We start from the raw sequence: 16,856 nt of genomic DNA on the forward strand, positions 1-16,856 counted from the left end.
GTTGCTTCGGAGTGCCTAAAAAAAACAGAGCGAGAACTCCCATGTTGACATTGGTAGGAATTACATGCAGCATCCTAGTGTTGCCTTACCACTCCTAACGCCTGATATCTGGAAACTGAGCATGTTCCTCTTGGATCTTGTTTGCCATTTAGGTACAGGTAAGGTGACCTACTATATGCTGGCATAGTGAGTGTGTGTGTCAGCGCAGGTCACAATAACATTTACAGCCACTTTGTTTCAGCTCTCCTGTGGCTGTGGAGAGGAGGATAGATTTCCCAGCTCTTGTTCTCCTTGGCTGAAAGCTCCGTTTGTGAAGCTTCGATCCTGAAGCAAGAGCTGTTCTCGGGAATGGTGTGGCAGATGAGGACATGTTGTGAAATGCCCGGGGTTCACTGAAATATTTACATTTAATCTGGTTAATTTTCAGGTCCCAGCTGAATGCGTGCTAATGGCAGTGTTCATAACGTGCAGAGTGATGTGTACATACTGGAATCTGTTCAAACACAGCGCTAACTCTGATGGGTTAACATAATATTATTCCAGGACCATATATTGCAGCTCTGCAGAGCTCCCAGCGTGGATCCCCAGTCATCACTTCCCTGCTGCCTAATGTGGTTTATAAAGCATCAATACGCTGAAACCAGATTTAAAGCCAACTGTAATATTGTTTATTGTGTTTATGAACACTGTGTCCTGACAACATATTCTGCACTAGTCTCTTTATGCGGAATATGTCGTTGAACATAAAATATCAGTTTGAAACTTTCAAAAAAAAAAGCTTTATTTATTATTATTGATTTATAAAGCGCAAACATATTCCGTGGTGATGTACAAAGTAAGAAACAAACCTGGGTACAACATAATACGGACAATGGTATACACCAATATACAAAATAAAGAGTTGGTACAAAATACAGAGTTGGTAATTACAGTGATAAAATTAATATGAATAAATGTGTAACAAATTCCAAGACACAAAAGGATGATAGAGCCCTACCCCTGTGAGCTTACAATCTAAAATAATGGGGGGGAACAATGCAATAGTGTAGTATACAATATTCATACCAAGAGATGGTGTGCTTTAGGTTATCTAGTAGGAGTACAACCTAGCCAGAGGTCAAAAGGGGAACTGGCCTAAAGATAGAGCGTATGCTTGATGGAAACAGTGAGTTTTGAAGGCACTTTAAAGATCTCCAGGGGATATAAAATTATCAAAGTGCATTGCCCTTTGAGCACAAATTATTACAATTTACACACACATACTTACACTTACTCACTCACTCTCACTCATGCTCCTACATTCTCTTTCACACTCTCTCTCACTCTCTTGGTCTTTCTTTCTCTTCCATCCTAATGCATATAATAGACATTTGATAGGGTGTGTTTTATGGCACACACACACCAACTACGCTGAGTGATTTTCTTGAAATGTTTCCAAACTGAACCTGCTTTGATATCTCTTATTTACTAGTGTGGTGTTCTCATATGCCTACTTTTCTGCAGGTTTATCAGGGCTGACCAGCTGATTCGCACTACAACTCAGACCAACGCCTGTGCAGATAACAGTGCGCAGCACGTGGCCTACCTGGAGCATGTTGTTGTTAGAGTTACCATATCACATCCACGAAGAGGAGACCTACAAATAAACCTCATTTCTCCATCAGGAACAAAATCCCAGCTGTTGGCAAGACGGTGAGATGCTAAAAGGCAAAGCAAGATCCTTTGGACACTTTATTTAAAGCTGAACTTTGTTATTACTATTTATAAAATGGCAACGTCTCATGCAGTGGCGTAAAATAAATAAAGGATCCAGGTTACAAAACAAGACAGATCCTCACTGAAATGTGACAGGAAAAGAGAGCCCTGCCTTTTTAGGTTTACAATCTTAGAAGTGGGGGGACACTGAATAAAGTAGGTATGCAGACTGGAGGAGATGGAAGTTTGTTGCTAGCTAATTGATAGCTGGATAATTTAAGCCCCATCTACACCATACAATTTTTTTGTCCGGTTCGATTTAATTTAATTCATTGATTCGATTTGATTCAATCTGTCATGTCCGATCGGGATTCGATCCGATTCAATTTGACATTGCCAAACAATTTGCCAAACAATGGCAAATTTAATCAAATCGAATCCCGATCGGACATGTCAGATTGAATCAAATCAAATCCCGATCGGACATGTCGGATTGAATCAAATCGAATCCCGATCGGACATGTCGGATTGAATGGAATCGAATCAATGAATCGAATTGAATCGGACAAAAAATTGTATGGTGTGGATGGGGCTTAAGAGTTACATTTTAAGGTCTTTTTTAAAAAGGAACTGTAACCAAGAATTGAACTTCATCCCAATCAGTAGCGGATATCCCCTTTCCAACAAGAAATCTTTACCTTTTCTCAAATAAATCAGGGGGTGGGGTCTGTATGACTGATATTGTGGTGAAACCCCTCCCACAGTGTGATGTGATGACCAAGGTCCTGGCAGTTTGCTGTCTGTGAACATCGTTGCATTGTGGGAAATAACATATTTTTTCCATGTGCCAAGCAATATATATCCCCCTCTGTGCATAGAACTCTGTGACGAACATTCTGTACAGATCACCCGGCAGGACTAAAGATGCTGACACCTGTGAAGAAATTTCAGAATGTAAATCGGGGAGAGGAAAGATTTTACAATGGGCAAACACTTACTAAATCTGTAAATATTCTATAAATGATTATTGTAAACAATAAGCAATTTTATTAAGTATGCTCATTACAGTTCCTCTTTAAAAATTAAAGGTGGTAGAAAGTCGTCAATAGTGAGGAGGTAAATTTAACTTGTGTAGGTCATTGGTGCACCACACAATTTACTGTGTATTTGACTACTTATAGGTAGGATAGGTCAGTTTAACTTCACATAGTGTTAGGATTGATGGCACATACAATTTGCAATAGTTTATTTTGTGTACTGGTAGTCCCTGGTTAAAAAACAAGATAGGGACTGTAGGTTCGTTCTTAACCTGAATCTGTTCTTATGTTGGAACGATGTGCCATCTCTGTCCCCTGTACCTCCTCTGTGTCCCCCCTGTGCCTCCAGTGTCCCCCTCTGTGTCACCTCTGCCCTCTGTACCTGTTTATGCAAGTTTAAAAGCCATTTTTTTCTTAGAATTTTTTTAAAATCAGTTTTCTCAAAAACTACGAGTCCAATTTGAATTTTTTTTTCACTTGTTTCCATGGAAACACAGAATTCATGCCATTTGTATCGGCGGGTTGTTGGTAAGTTGGGGATTCGTAAGTCGTGGACCACTTGTATTTGCATTCAGAGTCACAGCTAATCCACACCGCTCAGACAAATTTACAAATTACAGAAATTCTAGTCAGACACTTAATTCACAGATGTGTAAGCCCAGAAACAATTGTTTGTGGTCTGTGCAGTTAATTGCTGCCGCAGTGAGGGGAAGCTAAATTGAAACTAGTCTGTACTGAAAACTATTACTATTACACTGTTTTTTTTTTAAAGAAAAGTAACCATTCGGTACCCTTTTTGCAGCTAAGCGCAATGGGCAAACACTGATTAATTTTATGAATTAATATTGTAAAAAATATATTTTTTTTTTAATGTAGTTATTTTCCCTATAGTTCTTTTTAAGTCTGTCAATGGCTTGGAGTATGTATCTTCAGCTGTTTCACAGTACAACATCTTTGTCAAACTAAAACCATTGGGGTTAAACCCCACCCATCAAATACCTATAGTGCCACTGCCACATATTAACCACTTTGAAACCCTTGCTACGCTTATCTACTCCCCACAGAACTTTACCTGGGGCTCAGGGGAGTAGATAGGCGTACTTGTGGTAAACAGTGTGCTGTATGCCCAATAAGCTATCTGATTATGTATATAGGGTATCATTTTAACCGTGACAAGTGAGAGAATAGATTTTGTGGTGTTTGACAACTGAGGGATAAGTCATGTGATTTTTTTTTACCGGAAAACTGAATGAAAAGCAATAAAACTGTTATTTTCATGTACTCTATACCCCCAAATAAATACTTGTAAAAACAACAAAAGTGACAGCATTGAAAAGAGAATACATAGTTACCCTAGGGACTTAGCTTTTAAAATATGTATGCCATGAGAGTGTATTACTGTTAATCATGAAGAAAAGGGCTTTTAATTATTGATAGAGTACAATGAGAAAACAAAAAACACAAACCAGAAACTAATATATTTTCGCCATACATTGTACTAGGAACATTATTTAAATGTTGAGATAACCAGGACAAATTAGCAAATAGAATGTGTGTGTTTTACCTATGGTAACATTGTTTATTTGAAAACTATAGTGGATGGAAATGGAGAAATAGTGTATTTTTTCTTTGTTTTTTCTCATTTTTCCCTTTAAAATGCACAGATAATAACATAATTACTAAAAGCAAATATCACCCTCACAAAGCATAATTTGTGGCAAAAAAAACAAGATATAGATCATTTACATCTGATCAGTAGCAATAAAGTTATTGGTGAATGAATGGGAGGAGCGCTGAAATGTGAAAATTGCTCTGGTTTTTAAGCAAAAAACCCTGTGGTGCTGAAGTGGTTAATCCTAACAGTTTCAGAATATCCACCCTTTGTCATGAACATGGACAATAAGATCTGCCTCCTTATCACGTAGACCTCACAATGGCTGGTTTACCTATATTGGCATGAATTATGGAGAACCTCTCATAACTGAAGAAGCCATATAGAAGGGCAGGGGTGCTACTAAGGTTTCTGTGCCGATGGCAGATGGGATGGGAGAGTAGCGCACAGTAACCGTGTGGCACACTTCTAATGGAAGAAATGAGCAACAACCTCTCTTCTCTATCTGGATTGTACTGCATGGTCACTGCACCACCGCCCTCCCCTCTGTTCATGTTGCTGCTGATCTGAGCTCTCTGTGTGAGTGGTAGGAAGACAGTGGCGACCATACAAGTCACAGACAGGGCAGCTCTGGCAACGTGGGAGGCCCAAAGCTGCCGCTTGGTTTGCCTGGGCCTAGCTGCACCGCTGAAGGGGATTGAAAGATCTATTGTATTTTGTAGCCTACCGTACATAAGTTACTTACACGATCTCTAAAAAACTTGATTGTTAAATTCAGAAACACTAATTCCTATGCATAGCAATTTTGTTTTGTTTTGTTTTTTGTTTTTTACATGAGATGAGGATTTGGCAATTCAAAATAGGTGGTGATCTTCAGGGCCTATCCTGTGTCACTGAGTGGACCTTTAAATGATCAGCAGTTTCATTTACCCTGTAATAAGGGATCCTAGGTGACTATACTGTTGGGTTGTTGTTTTACAAGTATTTTCTTGGCCTTTTTCTAGGACGTTTGACTACTCCAACGAAGGGTTTAAGAGCTGGGAGTTTATGACTGTCCACTGCTGGGGAGAAAAGGCTGAAGGCGAATGGATGCTGGAAATACACGACATCCCATCCCAGCTGCGCAATCCAGAGTCTCAGGGTAATGATGTGTGTGGAATGTTTACTGTGGCACGAAGGAATCATTAGGAACACAAACCATTTGCCAACTTTTTATATAAGCCATGAAAAGAAAATCCTGGATTGTTGAGGATATTCCTTATTGTATCCATACAGTAGTGGTCTCATGCAGTGTGCCTCGGAATGAGGAGAAAAGATGCATTACATGAATTAGAACAGACTGAACTGCATGTGAGAAACTTCATGGTTAATAAATACAGTTTTATACCCTTACCACAGAAATGTCTTAAAATGTAATTTTTAATAGTTTTAAAATCGTTAAGTCTGTAAAATTAAATAAACTGTTCCCATAACGTAACTGGGAGAGGGAAAAGAAATTCAGAGCCCTGTGAGTGAGGCTATATAAGTCCTCTTTCCCAGACTGTATCTTATCGAAACACCCCACTATACAATCCAACATGTTTCACCCCATAAAAATAGGGGCTTCCTCAGGGGTACTTTAAGAAAGTGCTAGAGTGTTCAGAAGTGCTATACAGACATTATAAATACATTAGACATGGAAAACAAAAAACAGAAAGTGTGTCATAGCCTCAAGGCTATTACGACAGGCTATGGTTTTATGGTTCCCAAAAAATGCAAAAAAGCATGTATGAAACTTAGGACCAATTTTAAGAGACCAAAGAATATGCATAAACAAGCACATAAGGAGTGGGGTCCAGTCAGACCTGCCACACTCTTTGTGCAACATCTGACGTCACTACGTAAGCTAAACACAGAAATATCAGCAGCTGGTCATTTTTGCTTTTGTCGTCATATGTTCATTTATTAGTGCACTGTGTTTTTGTATCTGTAATATTTATGTGCACTTATGTCACAAGTAAGCCAGAAACATATGTAGATGGTTATAGCATGCTTTTGTTTGTTCCCATGGAAATACAGACTGTATTCTGTATCATTTCTACGCTACGCTATCTTGTTATACGGCATCAGCAGTCATGTGCTGTATATTCCCATTGTGTCCTCTGCTCTCTCCTTGACCATGCTCGGGTGACATGAATTAATGAGGAGGAACCTAGCCTGACATCAACTAAATAGTTTTAGACAAGCATAGCTCTCCTGGGGCAGCTGACCACAAGCTGCACACCCTGGTGGCCACGGAGACAGCGGCCAACTTGCATAGGAAGTGGAGTGTCGGCCCACGTGCTGAATCCAGATCAAACTGTGATATGCAAACATCTGGAAGTGTGTGAGGAATGGGCTGGGATAGGCGAGACCATGAGTTTATAATGAGCATTAGTCATGGAGGTTATTTGTATTATGTGTTTGCTTGCACTGAAAACAAAACATTACAAAAAGCACATTCATTTAATGGGTTGTGTAGGGTTTTAACAATTGAAAGCAGAGAAATTTGCTGACAAAAACAGACTAGCTTGTCCTTTCTGAGTTCAAATAGTTTTATCCATTCAAATTATACACATCATGTTGTGGAATACTCCAATGCACTTAACCACTTCACCACTGAGGGGTTTTACCCCCTGAGCACCAGAGCAATTTTCACCTTTCAGCGCTCCTTCCATTCATTCGTCTATAACTTTATCATTACTTATCGCAATGAAATGAACTATATCTTGTTTTTTCCGCCACCAATTAGGCTTTCTTTAGGTGGGACATTATGTCAAGAATTATTTTATTCTAAATGTGTTTTAATGGGAAAACAGGAAAAATGTGGGGAAAAAAATAATTATTTTTCAGTTTTCGGCCATTATAGTTTTTAAATAATGCATGCTACTGTAATTAAAACCCATGAAATTTATTTGCCCTTTTGTCCCGGTTATAAAACCGTTTAAATATTGTCCCTATCACAATGTTTGGCGCCAATATTTTAGTTGGAAATAAAGGTGCATTTTTTTCAGTTTTGCGTCCATCCCTAATTACAAGCCCATAGTTTATAAAGTAACAGTGTTATACCCTCTTGACATAAATATTTAAAAAGTTTAGTCCCTAAGGTAACTATTTATGTATTTTTTTTAATTGTAAATTTTTGAATTTTTTTTTAATTACAAAAAAAAAATGGGGAGTGTGGGAGGTAATGAGTTAATTTTTTGTGTAACACTCATTTATTTCTATGTGAAAAATGCTTAGGGTGTAGTTTTACTATTTGGCCACAAGATGGCAACAGTAACCTTTTGTGTATTGCGACCTGCGAGCGTCCTTCCGGACGCTCGCAGGAAGTAGTAGGAGGCTGTGAGTGTTTGTTTTTTCTCACAATGATCGCGCTGCCCATCGGAGAGCAGCGGATCATTGTGGGGCTTAGATCAACGAACGGGCGAGCGGGCGGCGGCGTGTTTACTAGCGGCGGGCGGCGTGTTTACGAGCGGGAGCGCGGACAGCGGCGGGAACGCGGAAAGTACGGATTTCTCAATACCTGGGGGTTAAAGGATGGAAAAAGGGACGGAGAAATCCGTACGGGCGGGGGTAAAGTGGTTAAGGTACCCATACACTCATCTATTTTTGTCATTGATGTACGGCCGATTTGACTGCTCTGATCGAATAGGCTAGAAATTGATGCAGCAGGAAGCATGATCCATTGATTGATTTCTTCCTAAATTTGATCTATTTACTCGATCAGTCCGGACTGACAATTTAGGTCGATTGGCTGCTGGGGGCAGATCGATGGCCCGTAGCGTTGCATTGGATCGAACAGTGCAAAGCTGCATTTCAACGGATTTTCTATACATTTCAATACTAAAATCTATTGGAAATCTGTTCCTAGTGTGTGGCACACATCAGATTGCCATCAGATTCGACCTGACAGGAATCTATCTGATGGTCAAATCTGCTGGAAATCTATAAGTGTATGGGTACCTTAACACACAAGCACATTACCCTAACAACTCATTGGGAATGTCTATATCTCTCCATTACATCACATTGTAACCCGCTGTATAGAACGCCTGCAATGTGTGTTGCAAATTGCACGCGTTACACAAAACGCGTAGTGTGAACGAGGTTTAGACCCATAGAAGAAGGGTTGTGATAATGGGTTTCTTAGGCTCTCTTGTAGTCTTTCTTTGAAGATTGAGATATTTTAAATAGACTAATTTTGGAATTTGCAGGTATTTAATTCACACTGTGCAAGTGATAATGGTGTTCTATGGGTTGAGGCATAAATGATTGATCTGTATTGCTGTTCTTTCAGCACTTAGTCCGCAGGCTTCATTAGTCATGAGTGTGGTTTTTATATTCAGGCTTCTGCTTTGAAGTCGAGCAGCATATTCTAAGGACATACACAGACAAAATAACAGTATGTAACTTGAATAAGTCTGTGCATTAAGGTTCTCATTTATCCAGGTCACAGTATGTCCAAAGGAAAAGTACCGTCTCGGCTGGATTTTTTTTTCTGTTCTACAAATATACTTCTTCAATAATCAAAGTACCTTCCTTGGTTTAAATGAGGTGAAAGAATTACGGTACCTGGTATTTGTATAGTTAAATCCCCCTGGTTCAGGCACCCATTTTGTTTAATGCATGCAATCGTAAATTTGCTTTAATTAGCAATACGCAAAGTTTTTTGTTTTGTTTTTTAAATTTGCACCACTGCATGTTTTTAATTGAATATATTCAAAATACTTGGTTGACTGGCTCCTGTAGCTCCTTGCTTCTAACAGTAGGTTACAGTTCACATGAGTTGGCTTGCCTTCTCCCTGTGCTGTGGGAGAATAGCTTTGTAGCCAGCACAGCAGCTACAAGATCTCTCAATAAAACCTTTAACCCTTCCCACATCCACTCTGTAGAAAAAAACAAAAACTAAGTGCACCTCCCTTTGCCCTGCTCTGTATGCAGTAAGAAAGTTTCTTATGGTTTTATTAAATCATTTCATAAAGATACTGGGAAGGTTGTGGGAACATGGAAGAACTCTATTGTTGCAGTGCTGGCCACAAAGAGTCGTGCAGCAGAGAGAAGGTTGACTGGACTAGGTGATCTAGGCACACAAGGAGAAGTGGACAATTTTGTGTAGCAAATCCCATGTTCTCCAATAGATTGAAGTAGACTTATGAAGTCTAACAGTCCGTAAAAAAATTATCTGTAGTGTCTCATAATTTGCTCTTTGCTTCGGCTTGGTTAACCTTAAAGTGGTATGAAACTCAGCATTTCCTCTTATTATTTACAGCATAACATCTATTACCACAAACATTTTTAGCAGAACAGTATTCAAACAGTTAAATACAGCACTTTCTTCTTCAGTGGATAGTTTCTTGCTGTATCCAAAGAGGTAATAACATTATCTTTTGTTTACATTCCTCTGTCAAATACATTTAGTAAACATTAGCAAAGTGCTGACACTGAGCTCTCTCTATTTTTGGTGTGTGTGCAGCTGAGAAGTGATCACTAGATAGATTTTAATATATGAATACAGCAGCTATGCAATAAAATGCAATGGTAGTTTTCAGAGCAGATCATTTGTATTTTGGGAATTTGTAAAACAGACAATATTATTTGTGCACAAAAGCAAATATGATAACTGCATGGGTAACAAAATGTAGGGAGACACATTTTTATTGAAGTTTATTGTCAGAGTTTTATCTCACTTTAATTGCTGAATAAAAAAAAAAAATCTTGTCCTATCATTCTCCAAAAAGAATAAACATGTTTTCTGGACAAGTTGTGGATTGCATGCAGAAGAATCATAAAATGAATTACACTGGCTTATAGTTGCTGGAAGCCAGAATTTCCAGCTGATTGATTTACATGTATTCCATCATTAAGGGACACACTTAGCGTTTCAGCAGTGTGGTGAGGCTCAGACTCTCCAGGTTATGTCAGGTTTTCGCCTTTTCCTGTTCCTGAGTTTGGCACTTTTGGCTTTTGATTAATTTCCAAATGGGAATCTTCCCCTCCCAATTTATGTTGACTGAAGGACTTTCCATCTGGTGCCACGTGATTTTTTTAATAGTTAATTAGTGGCTGCTTCTTTCAGTCTGAGCTTCGTGTCAGTAGCACTGCTGTCCCTTGTGCACATATATTTCATCATTTGGTATTTCTGTTGCTTGTAAAGGCTACCAAATTGCTTTGCTATCAAGACAGAGGAGCCAGTGTGTCTCTAATACGTCCCTACTTTTAAGGCAGACCTGAAGAAGTCTGTGTGCACATTTCTATTAATTCAGGAAGCCTCTCCCATTATTAAGACCATTTCTGCATACTGCCCCTCTTAAGGCCAGAAACCATGTTTTTGCGTAGTTGTCTACAAAGCCCCATGAGCATAGAGCAAGCAGTGGCATAGCAAAAGTGGAGCAGAGGTCGCAACCTTCTGACTACGGCCCCTGTATTTGAGGGGTCATATGGGGCCCTCCTCCAGTTGTTGCATTAGCTCCTTATCGGTGATTTATTGTGTGTGTGTGTGTGTGTGTGTGTATGTATATATATATATATATATATATATATATATATATATATATATATATATATATATATATATATATATATATATATATATATATATATATATAATTATACTCCGAGTAGTTATAATTCTTTACAAACCATGGGGCCCATGGCTCTGTAGCCATGACCCTCAGGGCCCATACACATGCCCAACTGATGTCGCCCATTGGGGACCAGGAGGCACATGTGTGATGGCAGGCGGAGGAGCAGGGCAAACAATGGGATCAACGGGGGAATCCGCGTTGCTGAGGTTGGGTAAATCTGGCGGACAGGTTGGGCGTCGGGGGTTGTCTGTTGCCATACGAATGTCTGATTGTCAGCTGAGGCGGTTGTTATTGCCTGCCTCAGTAGACTTAAAGAGCACCTCCAGCCAAAAAATGGTCTGAATGGCAATACATATACGTAGTCTATGCACTGTGTGCCGTTAGATGAACATACACACTTTTTCTTAATGTACTAAAGGTCCAAGCCAAGGCTAGCCATACTAAGAGTAAGGCATAGGCAAAGGAAGGGTTATGGATCGGTAAAGGGAGGTCTTAGGGTTAGACATTGGAGGGAGGGTGGTTAGGGATAGGTATCGGTAGAAGGATGGTTCTGTGTGAGAGTAGGGTTAGGTTAAGATGTAGTAAAATATCAGTAAAGTTCAGGCATGGGCTTTCAAGTAGTAAACTACTCGAATTCAAAATTCAAATGGCGTCCAATGACTTCACCTGTGCCCACGGGATGGGGGGTTAACTTACCCAGAAGTCTTCATGGGCGCCTGCATTTCATTACGTGTCATAGGCGTAATGAAAACCGCATTCCAAGACTCAGTTCTGCGCTTCCTCCTTCTGGCTTGAAAGAGGAAGCATGGTAGTGACTCTTGGAACACGACTTTCATTACGCCTATGACTCGTAATGAAATGCAGACGTCCACAAAGACTTCTGGGTAAGTTAACCCCCCTATCCCGCGGTCACAGGTGAAGTCATTAGACTTCATTTGAATTTCAAATTTAAGTAGTTTACTACTTGAAAGCCCATCACTGGTAGAGATTACCGATATTTTACTTTTGGAATTAAGTAGTAGCATATCGGTAAAGTTTGCCAATATTCTACTAGTGGCAATCCCCCATGCCCTTTTTCCAGGAAACAAAAAACAAGAAAGATCGCATGTAACCTAAGCAGTGGTTTTTGCCATTGTTTGGGTGCAGAGATGTGCCAAAGCAATTTTCATGACTTTTTGTCTTAGAAGATGCTTGTGGCTAGTAATTCTGGTCTGGAACATCAGGGAAGAAAAAAAAGGGGGGGGGGGGGGGGGGAACGGTTTCCAAAAGCATGCAATAGCCCATAGGACAGAGTAAACACATGAATATAAAATATACTCCTCTCCATTTTTTTCCACATGCTGAAGTTGAGCTGCAAAAGTAGGGCATGTTGTGTATCTATTTTCACATTGGCTGAAGTTAATTTGCAAAGGCCCACTTTCACCTTGTCCCAAAGTTGCTACAGGACATTCCCAGAAGAAGTGATACATCTAATATACAACCCCCAAATCATAAAGGTGAAACGGAGACATATCTTATTCTGCCTTAAAGGGGTATGGTACCACCTAGTGGCTAGTTTGAGTGCTGCATCACATATCATTGGGGTTTTAGTAGCATGCATTAAATTAACCCCCATTTGTGCCAGTCAGATGGGGCAAGATCTATTTGCAAATCTTTCTCTCAATCTAGCATATTTTTAGTTGTCTGTTCTTGGGAAAATCCAATCATTTGTTTGTATATAATTAATATAGTACCTTCCAGGAGAAAGAGATTCCCATACAAAGTGCAGCTGAGTAAACCATCTGGGCTAGAGTTCCTGGTCAAAAAATGCTTTATCTGATTACAGCGATGGCATTCAGACTAAGGGATATTTCTATTAAACTGTAAGAATGGCCAGGAAATAAATGTACCCGCCATCCAGAATCTATTGAGTTCAGCAAGTCAGTTCAGTAGTGATCTACTAGTTAACCTACGAGTGAGCCAACAACACAGGAGGAAATTCTGGGCACATGAGAAGTCACAATATTAGGCTTGTGCTGTGTGACACAATACATACACTGCACCATGTTAAACCACCACATTGCTGTGCTACATTTTAAAGCCTTTCCAAGTAGAGGAATATACAGTGCATGGCATATTCATCTGCTAACTTGGGAAGTTGAATTTCTATAAAGATCTATTGTCTGGTCCTATTCGTGTTGTAAAACTCTTTGTATTCCTTTATTTTCCCTGTCAGTGTATGGAGAGAAAAAAGGCACTTCAAATACATATAGGCCCATATGCAATTAACGTTTTCTCCTGAGTTTTCTCCTAGGTGATATTTTCAAACTTGTCAATAAAATGCCTTTAAACCACCAGAAACCAATAAAATACCGTATTTTTTGGACCATAAGGGCCCTTTTCCACTAGCAATTGGTAGCGTTCGCGCTGAACGCTAGCGACTGCGATTCAGCAAAGTAACAACTTTCCCCAGCGTTTGCGATTTTGCTATGCACTGGACTGCATAGCAAAATCGCGGCAAAAATCGCTCCGTGGCGCGATTGCGTTACAGTAAAAAACGGATCCCGGTAGTGGAAATTGCCTACAGCGATTCCTATGTTAAAACACAAACTGTAGCGATTTTGAAATCACTAGAGGTTTGCGATTTTGCGATTCAGCATCACAATCGCCGCTAGTGGAAAGGGGCCCTAAGACGCTCCGGACCATAAGACACACTTAAGTATAGAGGACAAAATCGGTAAAAAAAATCATACTGTATATTAAACTTGGTGCATTCATGGTGCAGGGGCGTCTTGTGGATGTTTTCCCATAAGCTGTCTTTATCTAAGCTACAATGCACTAACTCCTGCTGCCCCCCACCCAGCAACTAACCAGCTATACTACCAGCTATACTAACTACCGCTGTCTCACCAGCTACACCACTACCCTACACTGTGCCAGCACTGAACACATATACAAAATTATACGTTTTATTAGGCAATGGTACTGCTTTGACCTCAACCAGTGAAATGTAACAGGACAGATCCTGCCCACACACACTCCCACCACACTGCTCATTCAACTGCACTCATCACACTACAGCTCTCCATATTAGTCTCACAATGCTCCACACATGCCAATATTCTCCACACATGCCCCACACATGCTCTTACATACTTCACATATGCTCCACACTTGCTCCACACATAACTCACATGCTCTACACATGATCTCACATAGTGAGTGAGTCCTCCTTGGGTTGTGGCCATCCTCGTCATCCTCATCGGTGCAGCGCAACTTGTGGCAGATCTACTGGCACAGGTGCCGGTGTCACGCTGTGGGGACATAAATATTCGGTCATGCCCAGCTACCGGCAGACTTTCTCCGTCACCCACTGTCCCCACAAAGCTAAGCTTCCTCCATAGGAATGCTAAATCCTCCCCGTTGTGGTTTTCCTCATCCTTGCAGCGCTGGGAGATCACTGCAGTGTGTGTCCTGAGATTAGGTGAGCAGGAGCCTTAGTGGGGGAGCGAGTGGGGATCGCCGCGGTGATCTGGCGTCAGTCCAAATTTGTACTAATCGGACCATAAGACCCAGTGACTTTTTCTCCCCAAAAAAGTGCGACTTATAGTCCGAAAAATACGGTACTTAAAATAATTTTGATAGCATTTTTTAACTTACTTTTTGTTACTTTTTCAATTGCAAAGTGCGGAAAAATTTGTATAAATAGAAGATGAGAAATTATCTCCTAGGAGAAAAAAAAAAGTTAATTGCATATGGGTCATAGAATCTTAATTTTTCATTGTACGTGATTAAACTGATATCAAACTGATGTAATTTTCTCTGAACAAAACAATCGGTCAGAGTATTTGCACTGGCTGTAAAGTAAGGAAAGGAGTGGGGCTATTTACTTAGACTCCGCCCATCTGCTGAGTTTACCTAACTATCAAAGTCCTGATAGTCTCATGTTTCCTGCATTATGAGGATGCTGTACAATACCATAAATTCATCCCTGTCCCGGGAGATGTAAATATGTAAGGACTATCTTCTGGATAACCTTCTGGATAACCTTTCCTCTCAAAAACTATCTGCACAAACAGAATAATGATTTATAGATAGGCCTTTGAGCATGAGAATTACCAGATATTTGTTTTCACAAATTATGTAAAAATCATATGTGACCTTCATTACTAAAACTGCATTCAGTTTGATGCCGTATCTGGTTTCCTATAATTGCCAAGGTAAATTTCTATAATTGTACAAGCATACAAATGCAGGAGTGTGGGGAGGCTGGGATTTTCACAGCTAAGAATCCATGATGTGAAAATCATCTCCTGGAATCTTATTGTGAACTTGAAGTAAAAATTTCACCAAAACTTCAGTAGAGTGACGCCTCTGGGATAGTCCTAATGCTTTCCCTATCACCTCGACCTCACCCATCCAATGCTGGGACCCTCTGAACACATTCAACAAGCCTTGTGCAGTAGCATGGAGTCATGCACAACTTATTCAGTGCCCGATGACTCCTGGTGTGTGAAAGAATGTGTACATGCACTTGGGCGGAGCATGTACTGTACGTTGTGATATTCTGAACCAAGGCAGTAGCAGTCCAAGTTTGAGATTGTTGAGATAGGCCCAGGTACACACCACATGGCTTGTCATAACACGCTAACTGCAGGGATCATGCATGTGCATTTCGAGTGTGACCAGAAGATAATGGTTCTTTTTATTTGATGTGTTCTGAGGTCTGAAGTAAGGTTTTGAGTAAAATGCATTTCCCAATATAAATTTTGTCTGCCATCCACATAATGAGGTGGTCAATACTTGGGGTGAATGGTTACTTTGAGGGGGAGTGCATTGAGTGGAGCATGCTGATGGAAGTACATGGATTTTTACTTGGATGGCATGTAGTCTTTGTGGTGACAATGGCAAATTTTGTGGAATTATACTTTTTCTGTTTCATCTTTCGAGGTACTTGGCATATTTGCTTTTGTTTCCTTTCAACATAAATGTCTCTGGGAAATACATAACAGTGACACTGAATGCTGGTGATAGAAGTTCTGAAAACCGGTGATACAGCAGATAAACGTTTATAACATGTCTTATGGGTCCATACTGTTGAACTTATTCTGTCTGAGCAGTGGTACAAAACCTTTTATAGACAGTCACATGTCACAATAAAAACTAAAAAATGATATGTTAAAGGCAGAAAGTATAACATCAGTATTACAGCATTAAACATGTAAACAGGTGAGCATATAACTGTGTAATGATCCATGGGTTGGAATCCACTTGATTTTGGGAGATTATACTAATTTGAAAATTTTATAGAACAGTACTGTAAAGTCAACAGAAAAATCATGCAATCATAAGTCAACAAAACTTGGACACTGGCTATACAATTTTACGGACATGCAGGCCACGTTTGCCCATTATTTAAGAAGGGCAAAAAAATAGGATCTGGGATATTTAAAAACCTGCAAGCTTAACATCAGTTGTGTGCAAATTATTTGAGAGGTTCTTGCTGTACAAGACATTATAGCAGAGAATAATATACAGTAATTTCACAGCGTCCATACCTCAAACTTGGAGAGGGACTTAGGAGTACTGGTTGACAACAAGTTAAATAGTTGTATTCAATGCCAAGCAACTAAAGCAAATGCTAACCGAATACTGGCCTGTTTTATTTTTTTGTATGGAAATATGGAATTCAGTTGTGGGCACCACATGACAGGAGGGACATTGCTGTTTTAGAGCAGGTGCAGTGCAACAAAATTGATTAGAGGGATGGAAGGTCTTACTTTCCAGGAAAGGTTAGATAAATTGGGATTATTTAGTCTGAAGAAAAGACTCCTTAGAGAAGATCTAATTAACATGTATAAATGTGGAGGGTGGTATAATGCTTGGTAGATGAGGTTTTCGTCCCTAGGCTTGTGCAAAGGACTGGGT

The 16,856-nt window shown here is 39.9% G+C and overlaps 1 protein-coding gene across 2 annotated transcripts in view; it reads left to right on the top strand.

Annotated features, from left to right (window-relative positions):
* PCSK6 (proprotein convertase subtilisin/kexin type 6) overlaps window positions 1-16,856 on the top strand; it is a 205,996-nt gene that overhangs the window by 167,800 nt on the left and 21,340 nt on the right. For both annotated transcript variants that reach the window (XR_011030241.1, XM_068275084.1), the window contains exons 12-13: window positions 1,504-1,692; window positions 5,349-5,485. Coding sequence is in view for 1 of the 2 variants with exons in the window: in XM_068275084.1 (XP_068131185.1) it covers window positions 1,504-1,692; window positions 5,349-5,485 (326 nt within the window). In the remaining variant the exon portion in view is untranslated. The remainder of the gene's footprint in view (window positions 1-1,503; window positions 1,693-5,348; window positions 5,486-16,856) is intronic.

The sequence above is a fragment of the Hyperolius riggenbachi genome, chromosome 3, assembly GCF_040937935.1.
Source record: "Hyperolius riggenbachi isolate aHypRig1 chromosome 3, aHypRig1.pri, whole genome shotgun sequence".
Classification (NCBI taxonomy): Eukaryota; Metazoa; Chordata; class Amphibia; order Anura; family Hyperoliidae; genus Hyperolius; species Hyperolius riggenbachi.